Raw genomic sequence first — 16,354 nt, forward strand, 5'->3', positions numbered from 1 at the left:
ACAAATCAATTTAACTCCATGGCCAGGTGCCAAATCACATCAATTAGAGGATATTACTGACTGGAGGAGCTCAGGAGACCGGATAATGAACTCGGGTATGGTGCAAGGAGAACTTGTTAAATATTTGCTTGGTCCTCAAAGTGAAGAGCCTGACCAGGCTGCTGGCTGCCTGCAGCGACGGCAGGATAAGCGTAGGCTGCAGCTTTTCCGTGGATGCCCCAAGGTCTGCCGGGTAGTTTTGCCGCTGTGGGCCATGCTGGTATTTGATGTCATCCTGTGAAGCACCTGGTGCTCATCGGGAATGTGAACCTCTTGGCCATGCAGGAGAGAAAAATTAATTTGGAATGAAGATTAATGAAAAAATGCGGCAGTGCAGATAAATCATTGCTAATGGGGCATGTTCACTGAAACAGGCTCTCTTCCAGTATGCAATAATAATAGTCATTTTAAAGAGTGATACTTGGAGGATTATCCCCAAATCAATTTAAATTTTTAGGCTAAGACATTTCACTATTACCAGGAGGAATGACCTGGCCAGGAAAACAGTGGCTCTTTGCTGTTTATCACAGAAAAGCTATTTCCCCTTCAGGCTCTTGTGGAACCTCAAGTTGAACAAATAGGCCGGTATTTCCTCAATGTACTCCACTCACTTGTGAATTTATGGGATGCTTTGTGCTCTCATTTGACCTCAAAGGACAAGCACAGGTTGACACCTTCTCTCTCAGATTTAGAAAAAATTCCTGCGGCTCCTCTGGGCACAGCCTGGCTGTACTCCCGGCAGCAGTAGCAGGACACAGACGAAGCTTTTATCCAGTGGAGAAATTTCTCCGCAGAAGCAACATCCACGCCGCACCTTGCCGTACCTGATGTGTTGGAAACGCAGTGTTTGAGGGGAGGGCTGGACCCAAAGAGAGGACATTCAAACCAGGGCTTCCATAAGCAGTCCCACTCTCCTGTCTCTGCCTCTTGCACGGGCCTCTTCGATGCTAAAGCCGTGGCGGCAGCACACTGTGGCTTTCCTATGGTGCCACAGCCCTACAGAGGGGTTTTGGTGGGCTGAAAGGAAGGATGCTTTTCTGAAAAGCCTGGAAAAAATTCTCTATGGACAAGAGCTGGTGAAGGTGTTGGGGCAGTATGCTGCTAGTCATGGGTTTTGACCTTGATGCAAGACATTTTGGAGCCAGGAAGGACCACAGCATCAAGGCTTTCTGGGTGCAGGAATACCTACTAGAAACTTAAATCCATAGTGCTTTGCTAGCTTTGTGCAGGGCAAAGGCGAGTCCTGTGCAAGGGCAACAAGCTCCTGTCCCAAAGAGCCAACCTGGCTTTGCAATCACTGCTGACAAGCAGAAGCTGGGCTCCTTGCTTGGACAGGCAGGAAGGTCAGCGGTGCCAACAGCCCTGCTGCAAACCAAACCCCGGGAGGACAGAGGCACCCGACCACAAATCCCCCCAGGCTGGGTCCTGACCCACAGCCAGGCTGCCACCCCCAGCCCCGGCCCCGAGGGAGGAGGGTGGCTTTGCATGTGCTGTGGCCACACTCCCCGCACTGCGCCGGGGATGGGCGGGAGGCGGTGAGGTCCCCCCTGTGACCCCTAGCCTGGGGACACCTGGAGAAGTGCCAGCTTCCCAGAAGGCAGAGGTTTTCTGGAAAGGAGCTCAGATACAGTGCAGACAGCAGGTTTCCAAGGTGGGCTGGAGAAAGTCCAAAACCTCGCCCAGGACAAAGCTCAGAGACATCTGCTGCCTGCTGCATGGATGGGGGCCAGAAAGCCAGGAGATGCTAAAAAAGGAGAAAAATTATTTTTTTATGCCCAAGGCCACTTTCTTTTCACCCCCAGGAGAAGGCAGTGGGCTTTGTTCAGGTGGGCACTGGGAAGAAAGGGGAGCTCAGTGCGGGGCCTCACCTGACGCAGCAAGCCCGGAGCCACCGGCACTGCTGGTTCTCACCCTGGCCAGGGCACCCTGTGTCAAGGGGAAAATGAAGGGCATGTCTATACTGCAATGCACTGTGCTGTCCTCAAAACAGCTTGCTTTCACCTAGGGCTGGCAGCACTACGGCCACAGCAGCACCCACCACCCAGGGAGGCAGCAGCCCCCGACATGAGGTTTGGGAAGCACCCAGGTGCTCTGGGCACCTGCTTGCTCCACCACCACTGGGGCAGCTGTGACCACTTTGCACCCTTGGCCTTTAAATTGAAGGTTGTGGAGCTCTCTTCTGGTTTTGGGGGAAGGTGCCTGCAGTGTAGGGGTGAGGCTGGCTGGGGCCCTTGGAGCAGGAAGGTGCTTCACCTTGGGCGCTCACAGCTCAGTGTGCAGACCTGGTGCTTAGAAAAGCTTATTTCTGAAGGGCCATTTCAATGACCCTCTCCACACAGAGTTTCCCCTCTGCTTCTGGAAGCATTTGCTGCATTAGGTTTGAGCATGGAGCTCTCTGCTTCTAGAGATTATTAACTTTAATTTGATTTAAATCTGTTCTCCTTAGTTTGCTTATATCCTGGCTTCCAGCAAAAATGAAAAAGAAAAAAACAAATTGGACTGAGAGCTCCTTTTCCTCTGCCCTATTGTAGCACTGGGTTTGTGACCTGTGTGTAGAAGAAATTCCTCCTTGGATCAAAAGGGGCCTGGGGGGAAAATAAAACCTTTCTGCTGTGTCAGCCACCTGAGAGGCCTCATTCAGGGTCACACGTGGGAAAAGAGACTGCCCTTTCCTGGTCAGAGGAATGGGAAATGCACATCTCAATGGAAACTACAACTCTCGTGCTTGCCTGGAGCATCCTTCTCACTGGCCGGGTGTTTCGTGCTCAGCGGAGGTCGGCAGTTCCCAGCAGCACCTCGTGCTGGAGCGCAGAGATCCTGGGTGTGAGTAATGCTGGGATGTGGGGTGGGAGGTCTCGGGGAGGTGGGGGGTGATTCTGTGTCATACAGCCCTATCGTGGGGGGCTCACGCAGGCAATGAATCTCACTGCCTGGTGATGTTTCATCTGGTTTTTTTATTTTGCTGGTAAGTAAACTCAGGGCGGCATCTGTTTGATACTGTTTGAGATGCATGTTGGTGCGTAATGAGAAAGTTGGGTATAGTTTATAATGGTGCTGTTGGTGTAATTAAGTGTCCAAAGAAAAGCACGGAATAAAACCCTAAAGCGTATTTCAGAATTTAAAGGCAATAATGGATTTTCTGTATGAATGCTGGTGTTCTTCACAAAAATAGATTTCTGCAGAGATTCTAATTAGAAATGGATGTGATATCATGGGGGGAAAAATCAGTTTTGATGAAAATGTTCAGGTCAGCAATATTCATAATTCTTTCATTAACCAGGCAGCAATAACTCAAAGTAAAATGCTCTTTCAGTGGCCGTTCAGGTCAAGGTAGTGACTTTAAGAGGGACAGAGCTGGTAGGTGATGCTCACATTGGTTTTGGCTTTAAGCAGTAAGGCAGGAGGCCATTTCTCAGCCTTGATTGCTGCTTCTGCTCAGGATGCCCACACAGTTGCTGCTTAGTGAGAAAGAAAGAGATCATTTCTGGAATTTTAAAATTGATTGAAGGCTTTGGAAGTACGTGAGGGACATGCTAAAGTGCTGGCAGTGTGCTGCCCTGTACAAATCTGCTCTGACCTGTTCATCCTTCTCGTGACCCCTCACTCCTGAGAACATCTTCATGTCAATGCTTTCTCTGTTGCACACGTTTGGTTTTCCATGAAGTTTTAATTATGGACCTGTGCTTTCTAATTTTTTTTTTTTGCAGAGGCAATGCAGCTGCTGCTTGAGAAACCCAATTAGTCTTAAATATGAAGTATGTTTTGAAAAAAACTTCACTTTCCTTGCAGCCTCAGTGCACTTAAATGCAATTTTAATAAATTCTTGATTGATTTCTGGTTTCTCTCTGGGAGCTGCCTGGCCAAGTCCCAGTACAAAACATGGAGCTTTGTAACTCACAAATGTATTGTTCAACATTTCCTAACGTCATTGGGGATCGAATTGAACCCTGAGAATAAATGCACCCAGGAATCTCACACTGTATATTGCTTTCGAAATGTTTGTGTATGTAAGAAGGAGTAGTGGCCCAAGGGTATCAACCATGTTTAAGGGAAATAGTTTTTTTTAAAAAGTAGAGAAGTGCAAATAGAAAAGAATGTTGACTGAAATAAAGAATTCCCATTGCAGCATTCAGATATGGTTAAAATTGGGGATTTAAGATCCTTTATTTAAATCAAGTTACCTGAGCTGTAAAATCAGGAGACAGATAAGACAAGTGGTTTGAAGCCTGGCAGATCTGGGCTGACAAGGTCAGGGACAAAGAGGGGAAGGAAGGGGAGAAGATGAATTTAAATTTTCCAGCCTGTGTTCAGCAGGATTTTCACGCCACAGGCAGCCCAGCCGAAGCTGTTGGAATGGTGCTGGTGCACATCCAGCATCGCCACGGACCAGAGCTGAGCTGAGCACGGGGAGCTGGTGCATGGGTGTCGCTCCGTGCACTGCCACCTTGACCTCAAAGATGTGAAACTGTGGAGGTGGCCGCCCCTTTGGGCGGGCTCCTTGCCCCAGCAGCAATGCCTGGTCTGTGTGCAGGTCACAGTGTCACTGCTGTCCTTGGGTGTTTCCAGGTGGAGAAGCTCAAGGCTTTGTAGGCTCAGTTATCACTGAGAGCTAATGGGGCAGCATGCAAGCTGCAGGTGGCATGGGGACTGGCATCAGGCTGGCTCCATGGAAGTTCAATTTGGGGCTGTCTGGAAAAGTCACTGCTTTCCTCTCTCATACACTCATTTTTTTCTTCTGTGGTGAACCTGTCAGATACATGAAGTCTGCTGTCCTCACCATGCTCCCTGTGCGTGCCATGGAGATCACTGGAGTCTGAGCACAGTGTTTTCCCCATCAAAGTCCTGAGCTGACCTGACTTCTGAGCTCTAGTAGTGTGGGTTGAGGTTACTCACCAAGACCTGTAATGACCCACAACCTGAGAACACCTTTGGTTGCCGCAGGCTGCAGCAGCATTGCTTGTGTGGCTCCCTGGCTCACACCAGTCCTCGTTTCCTTCAGAAAAACCTTTATGCTCGCAGTTCTCCGGGGTGTCTGCCCAAATTCAGCCACTGCTGGCATGGGTTCAGGTGTCCTCTATATCAGCCATAGTAGCTGCTCTGAAAACAGCATAAAGACTCCAGCCTCTGCTTCTGACCAGGGCATGGCTAACGACTTGTCAGTGGGGTTTTGTCTTTGTGGCAAGCTGGGTTTCAGGCACAAAGGTCCTTGTGCCAGAGGACTTGCTGCGGGGACAAGCAGATCTGTAAAGCACCCAGCTCTCAGGCAGAGTTTTTTTACAGGATGAAAGAATTAGTAATTTGTCTCCTCATCTTTTTCAAGAGGAGGAGTTCCCTGCGTACTTTTTACTCAGCCTATCCCATACTCTGTGGCTTCTTCAAAGAGACCCCACAGATGCTTCACGCTCTTCACTTTCTGTGGTTCGTCTCAGTGGCCCTGTTTCTTTGGGTATGCAGTTAGTTACTCATAACGAATTGCTGGAAAACGGCATGCTGCAGTGCCCCACCGAACTGCAGCTCTGCCCCGCTCAGCACTTTTCCTGACGGAGGGAGCAACCTGGAACAACCCCTCTGGAGGGGCTGGCCTCCCAGCAGAGCCATGGGAACGCCTGGAGCTCCATCAGCGCCTGGGGGTCTGCAGGGGTGCTGCTCACAGGGAGCCCTCTAAGGAGGGCTGTCAGGAATGTAGGTCTGTCTTGAAAATCATCGTGTTGTGTTGTGGGTGGTTTTTAAGAGATCCTGGCATCTAGAAGTGAACCACAACAGAGACAAGAACGCTTTCCACGTCTAAGCTGTTTATTGCATTAGATAAATACACTTGCAACAAGTTGGAATTATTTCCTCTGAGTGCAATTGCTGGTAGTATGGCATAATGATTGAAAAAGAACCAAAACTAGCAGAGGCACTTGTTGCATGCAGCTGAAGTTACTGCCAAGCCCAGTGATGCAGCCCCTGCTGTACCAGACCTTCCATGGGCCGTGAGCGCAGCTCTGCCAGCTGGGACCGGCGTCGGGCGGGAGCTGCGGTGATGCACCTCGAGTGGGCAGGTCCCGGCTCTGAATGCAAGGGGGATAAAAGTTCTGCTTTCAGCATGGTGTTCAGTATTGCTTTTGGTTAAAGAGCGGTGAAGTTGTGTGATTGTAACCAGTGGGGGAAGGCAGGAATTAGAATGCATTTACATTCTCTATATAAAAACAATCGCTTTGACTTTTACAGTCATGTGAAATGGTTGGACGTGAATATGTAGATGGTTATGGACACCTTTTTTTTGTCAACAGAAGGATGGATTTCACAGGCTGTGCCAGGACAATAAGTACCTTTTTATTAGAAAATAGAGCTACCCATAGGGGTCTTCCCTGAAGATCCTAAAGGAAAATCCATAAAATGGTTGTACAGATGGACAAAGGAAAAAAAAAAGTGGCAAAGCAAACTTGTTGATTTGCTTCCCCAGCATTCATAACCCTTTGTTCTCATGCAGGCTTTGCTCCTGTGAGGGCTGTGCGTTGCTGTCGCTGCCCGACCAAGGACGTGGCACGTGACTGACCCTGGTCTCTGCATAGTCAGGCAGCCTGCTCGGAGACTTAAACTCAAGCACGTGCGTAAGCCCTTAGCTGAACAGGGGCTTATCAGTGACACATGACAAAGAGTTCTGCATGCAGATAAACATTGAGTGGAGTATTGGCATTGGGAGGAGCGATGACAAGCTCTGGTCTTGCTCTGCATCAGCTGTGAATGCAGCCAGGTACTCTGCAAAGTGAAAGTGTCTCTAGCTTGAAAATAGACTTATTTGGGGTTTTTGTTTATTCTGTAAGTAGCCCCACCCATATTAAAGTGGGATATGAGACTTAGTGATAAAGAATGGGTTCTAAACTTTAGCCCAGGGAACAGAAGCAATCTCCTTTGAGCTAGGGCATCCATTCCTATGGTACAGATATAGACACGCTCATGAATAAGAGAGACCAATGCATTTGCTTTTTCACACTTGAAAAAGTCCTGTTACCAGTGACTAACTGGCTAGCAGAAACTGAGGCTAAATAATGGCCTGATGAGCAATCTGCAGAGGGTAACTGAAGCACTAGTGGTCTCTTGGTAGGGAATAGCAGGATTAAAGCCAATCCTCAAATCTTCTGCCTCCTGAATAGGATCTCCTACAACAGAGATCAGTGAAAATTGTGCAGTGCAAAAGATCCATGCAAAAATCTTCGTGTGCCTCATAGCCTGCTATTTTGGGAACTCTGTAATCAGTGTTGAGCACCTTGCATCCAGACTGTCCTCAGAAATCAGTGGAATATCTAAAAGCCAGACACCATTTGGCATGACTCAGAATGCTACAGTCTTAATGAGAGAGCAAAATGAAGTTTGGACAAGTCCTCTGCCTGGGGAGAACTTCCCTTGCTGTGTACGGAGATTCAGACCTTCCCTGCTGGTTTCACAAGGAAGAGCTGTGAATCGATACCTCATTTCTGTGTCCCTGTCTAAGGCTCTCCAAGTGCTTTCTGGTATTACGAGACAGACAAAATGTGAGATAAGCTAAGGTTGTTGTACCCATTTCACTGATGAGTAGAGTGAGGCACATAAAGAAGTGACTTGGGTGATCGTCAAACAAATCTGCCAGAGCTGAGATTAGTAACCTGCAAAGTCTATGTCCTGACTCCTTGCTCCAACCTTTGGTTCCACCTTTCTCACCTACTGTGCGTTGCTTTGTGTTAAGAACCTAGAGATCAGGTAGGATGTTAAGGAAGAGGAGAAATAGTGAAACCCCTTCTTGCAGACTTGTGCTTTCAAGCCTCATGTGCTGATGATGCTTGTTGACTGCTGTACCTACTCCATATTGCTTCAGCAACTCCTTACAATCCCCTAAGCTGAGCATGTAGTCACTAAAAAAGGCAGCTGTGAGCAAACCTCAGGTGGAATAGAGGACATGGGAATCCCTCCATCACCACTGTTCAAAAGGTAAATAAGAAATGTTTAAAGCTCCTCTGTTCATTCAGCCTTCTTGCATAATGGCTGTCTTAATGACTTGAGGGAATGAAATGTACAGCTATTCACCTTACGAATTTGTGGGAAAAATCTTCTTTGAAAGGTGCTGTATTTCTCCGAGGTAGAATGCATGTTATTGTATGTCACTGTAACTGTTACGCTGGGGAGTCTGAGTGACAAAAGCTAAGAGCAATGCTTATTGCCTCTGTCACTCTGTGTCTCATCCCACCGAAGTGCACCTGAAACAAAAGAGGGGTGAAGCTGCATATGGATTCACTCTTTGAAAGTCACAGCATGTTCCATGTAGTTGAAGCCAGCAGTCTCCAAGCTCTGCTCCATGGACTTCTGGTGGCTACCAGGCTCATCCTAAGTGGTCTGACACATCTGGCTAATCCAGGGACCCATGGTAGATGATGAAATGCCTAGTATTTTCATGAGTAGGATAGAGCGAGGTGGTGCTACCAGGGTTGAGAGTAGTCCGTGGCCCCCTTGGGAACCACAGTCTGAGTGCTTCTGTATCCTGATCACTGGAAATAGGACCGCAGTGCGGTAGGGAGTGTGTATGCAGAACCAAGTGAGCGGAGAATAAATCTGCTCATATAACCCTACTCAACTAGGGGTGTTTCAGCGCTTCTACTTAATAATGCTCTGGGATACAAAATTATAAAATCTGGGCCTTTTTTGAAAAAGCAATATAATGACTGAGGAAGATATTTGAAGAAATATATTTCCAGGAAAGACAAAATATTCTTGTTGCACTTCCAAATTCTGATGGTTACCCTGGATTTGAGAGAGATATTGAGGGGAAGGGCAAAGTGTGCTAGACCAAGAGTTATACTAGGAAATCTGGAGAGTCTTGTGCTACTTGAGTTACAATGATAACTGTTTTCAGTAAAATAAGGGTTGCTGCATAGTATTAAACTGTGCTGCCAGAATGGCTTGCTGATATCCTGATCTGTTGAGCAAGACTCATTTCCACTGTGTGCTCTTGGAGATATTGTTTTTACCCTGCATATCTGAAAATGGCTGTTTGTGTGTTAGCCTCCCCGGTGGGAAAAGGCCTCCTGGGTCGCAGCATTTTATGGCTCTGTCTAGGGAAGTCCTTTCAGTCATCTAGATGCTGCTCCTCCCATGTAGATGTAGGGATGGCACTGTAAGGGTCCATGATGACTTTTGCACAGCGAATAATCATCACAATCAAGAAGAGGCAGAGGAAGACGAAACATGCTAACGTCAGTCCCTTGTCCACATCAACATACACAGGCTCTGGGGTTGGTCCCTCCATTGCTTATGCCGCTCTTCATCTGGCTTTATATTTACTCCTACCATCATCGACCACCTGCAAAACAAGCACGGCATCAGACACAAGGGACACACAGGTGTCTGGGGAACCTCAAGGGTAGAACTTGAAACAGAAAATCTGTGTGATACCATCTTGTAGGGAAATAAAGCTGCTGGAAATGTCATAGTGCAGGTAACTGTGAGAGCTGTGAACAGCAGAAACCTTGTCTCCACCTTAATTTAGCCCATTAAGGCGTCTTTCTGAAATATTAGACCATAAAAAGCAACATTAACACAGAAAAGAGAAGCAGTGGAGAAAGAACACTATCCACTTGAAATATCATCTCTAAAAAGAGCACAGACACTGTTCTTGTCTTGGTGTTTCCCAATCACAAAAATATTTCCTCTCCTCTTCTGCTAGTGTGAAAGGGCAGACAAATGGCAGAGCAGACTGTTTCTATCCCAATTTTATTCTCTGTCCAAACATTCCCTGTCTCTCAGTGGCAGAAAGCAAAGTGAAAATTATGCATTCTTATTTTCCATAACATTTAATCTCTGGTACTCGTAGATTCTCCAGGTAATAGAAGATTAAAAGCAATATAATTTTAAAGAGGGTGTTTTATCACCTGGAAAGGTACAGGTGATTATGTGATTAGTACAAGGATTATCTTATTCAATGCAGATGTCTGCATAGCTGAAGGTCTCTTCTGACCTCAGCATCTGAGTCTATAACCAAAATGGCTTCAGCAGAGATTGACTCCCTTCTGCCTCTGCAAGTTTGCCTCTGGATAGTTCATTAGCTGCTGACACAAATTGATGTTGAAGAGGAGGAACTGACCTGACTCATGGAACTGAGTCACTGCCCAGGGATGGGGGAAACTTTTCTTGACATCCACTTTTGGTCAAGGTTGGAGGTAGAGGTGTGGAGGGTTAGTACTGTAAAAGAGCAGCAATATGGAGTGCCTCTTTAAAATAAGTAACAACAACCAAAAGTCATTCACATCAAATGCAATAACCAATCTGAGAACCCAATCCCTGCTTAACTTGGAGAAGAGAGATGGGAAAGAGAAGATATTGAGCTGCAGGGAGAATTGGGTGAAACTAGAGTATCAAATGGTCCAGTTGCTCTCTAACTACATTAATGCAATGAGGAAATCCTGGGTCCAGGTTTTATGTACACAGCCAAGTTTGCCCGGTTACATTTCCAGTGAGCTGAGGCTGCTGGCAGGGCTATTTCAGTAGCAGTTCATGTTGACTGGAGCATCGTGTTCCTGCAGCATCTTGTTGTGCCAGCTGTGAGTGGGTGTCCCAGTCACTCCCGAACTCTCACGCCCTGAGAATTCTTCTCAGGGTGAACTGAGGATCTTTTATTTTAAATGTTCCCAGTTCCTTCTCTGTCTCATAATTTACTTCAAGTTGTTTTTCCAATTTGCCACCTCCTAGATCCTACAAGGCAAGTATAAATCAGCTGGGCCCTCTAGTCTATTTTAAGCACAAGGATAGCAGATTTTTTTTTTTAAATTTCCTGAAAGCACAGAAATTACTGTGACAGCTGGTCCTGCAGCAGGGAGATGACAGACAGACTGATGGCGCAAAGTCAATGAAATCGAGCAGACATTGCTTGTATTTACCAGTCAGATCCTTAGGATGGACCAGCAAGTTTGGGCTCATGAAGAAATCAGAGGAGTGGGGTCGGACTTGTAACACTCACCTGGCCTCATCAGGGGTCTATTATTCCCAGAAGAATGTATTACCACTCTATTTTACCAGCCAAGAGATCTTACATTACAGTTTACAACTTCATTTGCAGAAAAAGTCAAGACTGTCAGCAAGGCTGACCTTTTTTTTTTTTTGTGGAGCAGAAGAAAAAAAAGTTATCAAAACTACTAATGTAAGCACTGAAGCACTATTGCAAAGGTCCGCCAAGGATGGATTTCATTTTTCCCTCCTGACATTCTGGCTGTTGTACCGTTTGGTGTTGTTATACGCTAAGTCACACGCTGCAGAGTATCAGAACTGCCTGGTAATTTTAATCAATATTGATCTTCAACAAAAACTGCATTTTCAATAAAATGTATTTTTTTGCTAAAAGATGAATCATTCACTTGGAGAGAAAAAAAAAAAGAGAGCCATCCCTTAGAGATTTTTCTCTTCAAAATAGCATCACACAATCTCATGGGAGTTGTTCAAGTGCCGCATCCTTCTCCTTGCCTCTGCCCGCGGGGCCGTGGCCGGACCATGTTTCCTATGAAACACCTGAGCTGCCATGCAGCCCGCTCTCCTGCTGGAAGGGAAAAGCGTGTTATGGAAAGGATATGCCTGGCAGAAAGCTTTACCCAGAGAGCAGAGCGAAAGCATATGGCATCTGAGCTGTAGACCACACAGGAAATTAACGACAGCTCGAGTCTAATGATTTCGGGCTTATGTTGATCTGTTTTGCCTAAAAGCCAGCATTTTCAGTGGGAATATACATATTTTTTCAGTGAGCTGTATTCTTGCGGTTGTATAAATTGCATATCTTCCTTTCTTCTGCTCTCCCCATAAATTTGATAACATTTCTGTGTTGTGACTACTACTCTGCATTAAGTCATTAGTGATGGAGATGTATTTCTTGGGGCTGGCCAGAAGGGCCTGCTGCTCTTCTTGCTCACAGCTTGACTGCTCACCTGAATCTGTCCGGGCACCAGCACTGTTGGAGGGGGAAACCTCCCCTGCCGACCCACCCTGTCAGAGCTGCACCAATGCGATGCTTGTGCTCACACCAGTCGTGCGGCGGATTAGGTGTCAGGAGGCATTTGGTGATGTTCTGCGCTGTTGCATTTCAGCAGGCTTGGCCGTGCAGGGGCAGTTATTGGCACTGAACCGATCTAGGTGCTGGAATGGGGTTGTGCCTGAGGCAGTTGTTTCCAGATTAACTTATTACTGCTGGAACACGCTGCTGTTCTAGATCAGGCATCTGGGGACCCTCAAGAGATGGTCCTCAGATGTGAAAGGAGTTCTTTGCACGTGTTCACCAAGGCTGGTTCCTCCTGAGAAAGCCCAGCTCCCTGGCTTTACCATGGATGTGCTGTTTGATTATTACTTCCTAAAAACCCTTGAGCACAGCTGCAGGTAGGGATCTGCCTGTGGATACACCAGGACACAGGGGGGGAACAAGCTTGTTCACAGGTGAATGTCCAACACACCTTGTGTCTCCCTGCACAGACAGTGCCTCAACCTCCCCCTTCATTTCCTTGATGCCCAACCGTACAGCCAGGCTTGGAGAGGGTATGGAACTGTCTTAGGGGTTGAGGCAGAGTTGGTCCATGCTGGAGGAGGCCCTGCCTGCACATCCTACATCTACCTCAGCCGTGAGGGGATGTGCTGTGCAGGTTAGCAGAATGGTTTTGCAGGTCCCAGTCTGGCTTGTGAAATCCATCAGTTCTATGAAATCCATCAACTCTCGCTCCAGCTACAGACTGCTTGGCTGAAGGCTTTGCTATTTTTTTACCAGCACAGCTGATGTTGACAGCATGGCGAGGGGGGGGGGGAGAGATTAGCAGAAACAATTGTAAAGTTCACACTTGAATGATCAAGTTTTCTCTGAATAGCTGAATTGTACAAAATTACTTTTCTCCAGCTTGTCAGCACCCAGCTGTAGAATGATATTTTTTTTTAATTTCTTCAGATTTGTTGAAAACATAATTTAGTTTAAACAAAGCCAACAGATGAAGAAGGGCAATCCCTGGTTCAGATTATCAAGCAGTTTAGCATTCTTATGAGCATATGCTCTTCTGTAAAAATCCCCAGGTGCTTCAATGCAATTTCTCCCTCTCTAATGGCTCTGAGAGAAGATGGGCACAGCAGGCAGCCTCTGGAGAGGGCTGTGGGACTGCCTGCTTCCCTGCATCTGGACAGGACCATCTAAAATTGCCCAGAAACATCAGTGGCCTGAAATAATCCAAAGCTTTTGCAGAAGTTTGGTGCAGGATTTCATTCTGTGGGTGCAATTTGGGAGGCTGGTGGTCAGACGGTGGCAAGGAGTAACAGTCGTGGCATTTTAAAAATTGCTATCTCTGCAGCATCGCAGGGATGGAGTGGTGCTGGCTTGTGGTGGGTGGTTGTAACTCAGTACCAAAAGTGAAGCTCTGCATTTGGCTCCCTGTGGACTGCAAAGGACCAGGAGCAGACAGCAATTTTGCCTCTTCAGGGTGTCAACATCACCTAGTTTTGATGCCCTGGTCTCCCTGGCTTGTTCTTGTCTGACCATTCCTGCAGCCTGGCAGTCACACGCAACAATGGTCAGGGACCGTGGCCTGGGGATAAAGAGCTTGGGTACCTCAATGAAGAATCCATCCTGAGCATTTAGTCTTTGCTCTGCTGTTTGTTTTGGGTTTCCCAGTACTCTGTTCTTGAGAGATTGCCACAGAAGAGGAGATATTCATTTTTTAATGACCTTACGTACATAAGCAGACAGAGATATGTCAGCATCCTCTGTAGTATACCAGCTCTGTTACAGAATATACAAAACTTGTGCTCCTCAGAATAGCTGAATTTCACAATCATTTGTACCTACGCGAGATACTTTAAAATGTTTGGTTTTTTTCCCCAAACCTGACAATCTTGGCACTGTCACTTTAAATATAAGGCAATAATGTACCACATATTTTGCAGAGAGCTGGTCTAAACCATACCAGTTCCTATGCTGGTTAATCACGTTTCTACTCATCTCAACCCATAGGATATATTTCCAAATATTTTTTTTTTGTCTGTATTCCATTCTCAAAACAATACCTGTGCAGGGAGGGAAGGGAAGGGAAATTATGCGATATCATATAGGCAAGCAGATCCCTACCTTCCAGACCTGGGTAGGAAGCCTGTCACATCCCGGCATAGCAGCATTGTGGAGTTAAAATCCTGCCTGTAGTCATATTTTGAAAGTTTTGTTACTCAGTGTAGCTTTAATGGCGTTCAGGCTCCACTCAGGTTCACGTCCACCCAGACCTGGAAGCAGTTCTCCTCACCGATGTGTTCTGGAAAAAAAAAAAAAAATTCACCATTGCTCATCACGCGGGATGTGGGCGTTACGGATTCATTAAGCAGTTGGGAATCGCTCCAGTGACAGCCTGAGGCAATCGGATACAGTCATACGCAAGATGGATTTATTTAAGACGTTCCCTAGAAGAACAGATATGATACAAAGAGTGATGTTTGAGCCCAAAGTCATCGTATCCTTATTTCTTGTTAAACAAGGAAAATACCCATTTTTAATTCATAGTGAAAGATCAGCCTGGCCTGAAGGGATCCTTTCAGAAGTCTGCATCTTTAGTTAGGTTTTGAATTTTTAAATTTTTTACAAAAATGGCCAGAATTGAAGTGAAACATTTCAGTTGTTTAAACTGAACTGAACCGATTGATCTGAACTGATATACCAGGACTTTAATACCATTGATTATTTGGATTTTTTCAGTCTGATTTGGGATGATATTCTTTTTTACATGCACAGAAAATAATTTCAACCAGACAAACTCTTAAAACTTGCTGGGTGACAGAGCCATTTCCCCACTCAATTTTATTAACTTGCTGAAGTTTCTTCCAGCCCTGACTCAGATCACATTTATGTAGAACTCCTCAAACCCTGCCCCACCACCACAGTCAGACACAAGGTCTCTCTTCTTGGGAAAGTTAACGTCTGATGATTTTCCATGCTTACAGCTGTAATTAGGCCAGAGAATGAGGGCCCGGACCTGGCACTCAAACACGCGTGATACCAGTAACCGTAGTGGACAGCCCTGGCTCCTGCTCAGCAGCACCACTCACCAACTCATAGAAAGATTGTTTAAAACCTTACTTTTATTCACTGCTATGCAGGCATTGGGACTTTGCCATGGACTATATCTACCATGCTAAGGTGTCTATGAGCATCCAAAATGACAGCAACTGTTCCAGGGAACTTTCAGTCTTAAGTGTGAAGCAAAACCAGTATTTTTCTTGCAGAGCATACAGTCAGTTTGGTAATGGCTGGGGACCCAATGCCAATGACCCAATACCTTGAGTACGAGCAGGAAAATGAGGTTTACTTTGTGGACAGCCTCTGCAGAGCTCCTCTCCCATCTCTGAAGGGGATTTGGGTGCTGACCAAGTGACAGATGCTGGAACAAGGGCCAAAGGGAAGGGTGGACTGGCCTTTCGGTAATGGAGGCAAATGGTGGGAAGAGCTGAGGAGAGGCTGCTGTGGCCCCTGGAAGAGCTCACATGTGTCTGGGGGAAGCTCTGAAGGAAGGAGCAGGAGCTGATGTCTGCAGTGCTATTTGGAGCAGTGGTAGGCCGAGACATTTGCCAAAGCCGGAGGAGAGGAGGTTGTACTAACTAAAGCTGTGAGGTGGCACAGAGCCTGCCTGATTGTTTTCAGAATACCTGCAGGGATGGTTACTCAGAGAAGTTGTTATGGAAAGGAGCTTTAAGATGTAGGATGCGAAGGCTGGAGAGAACAAGCAGCCAAAGACGACCCCCAAGTCCCAGGTGAGAGGACTCGGCAGGACAGCGTGCTGCTCGGGTGAGGGAGTAGAGGTGAGCGGCTGAGAAGGAAGGTGAAGTGCTGCCTCAGGAATGTATTTTGTGTATGTCAAATGAACTCACCTTCAATTTGAAGTTCAAATCTCTAAAAGAGGTGTCCAAACACTTAATCATGCTCTAATATTCTTAATCTAATTTTGATTAAAAACTCACTGCCTCTGAGCACAGCATTAAATGCTGTAGATACAGACAGATGAGCTGCTTTCTATATCCAGAGAGCAATAATATGACCACCACCTTAACTTAAAAATTAATTGTCCTTTTATCCTTTCACTTCTTTCAGCAGAAGATCAATACTTTATTGCAGTAACTCTGGCTTCCTATGAGCGTGGTTCCTCCTATGTTCCTGTAGCACACAGGCAGATTTAATCTTTGTTTTTAACCCACTGTTTGGGTTGGGTTTTTTTGGTTTGGTTTTTTTTTTTTTTTTTTTTTTTGCTTGCTTTACATATTGACTTCAAATCTTTATGGTCAGCTTAGTTTATGCAAACTCATTTATTCA

The 16,354-nt window shown here is 46.2% G+C and overlaps 1 protein-coding gene across 1 annotated transcript; it reads right to left on the reverse strand.

The window, feature by feature from the left end:
• Positions 1-9,121: 9,121 nt before the first annotated feature.
• CTXND1 (cortexin domain containing 1) lies at positions 9,122-9,301 on the reverse strand. Its single transcript, XM_086757696.1, has one exon. It carries the CDS (start codon positions 9,299-9,301, stop codon positions 9,122-9,124), a length of 180 nt encoding a protein of 59 aa, XP_086613822.1.
• Positions 9,302-16,354: the final 7,053 nt, after the last annotated feature.

The sequence above is a fragment of the Chlamydotis macqueenii genome, chromosome 12 (assembly GCF_036417535.1).
Source record: "Chlamydotis macqueenii isolate bChlMac1 chromosome 12, bChlMac1.mat, whole genome shotgun sequence".
Classification (NCBI taxonomy): Eukaryota; Metazoa; Chordata; class Aves; order Otidiformes; family Otididae; genus Chlamydotis; species Chlamydotis macqueenii.

Excerpts from the sequence above, each read along its gene's own strand:
- CTXND1 (XM_086757696.1), bottom strand. The coding sequence starts at position 9,301 with ATGGAGGGACCAACCCCAGAGCCTGTGTATGTTGATGTGGACAAGGGA.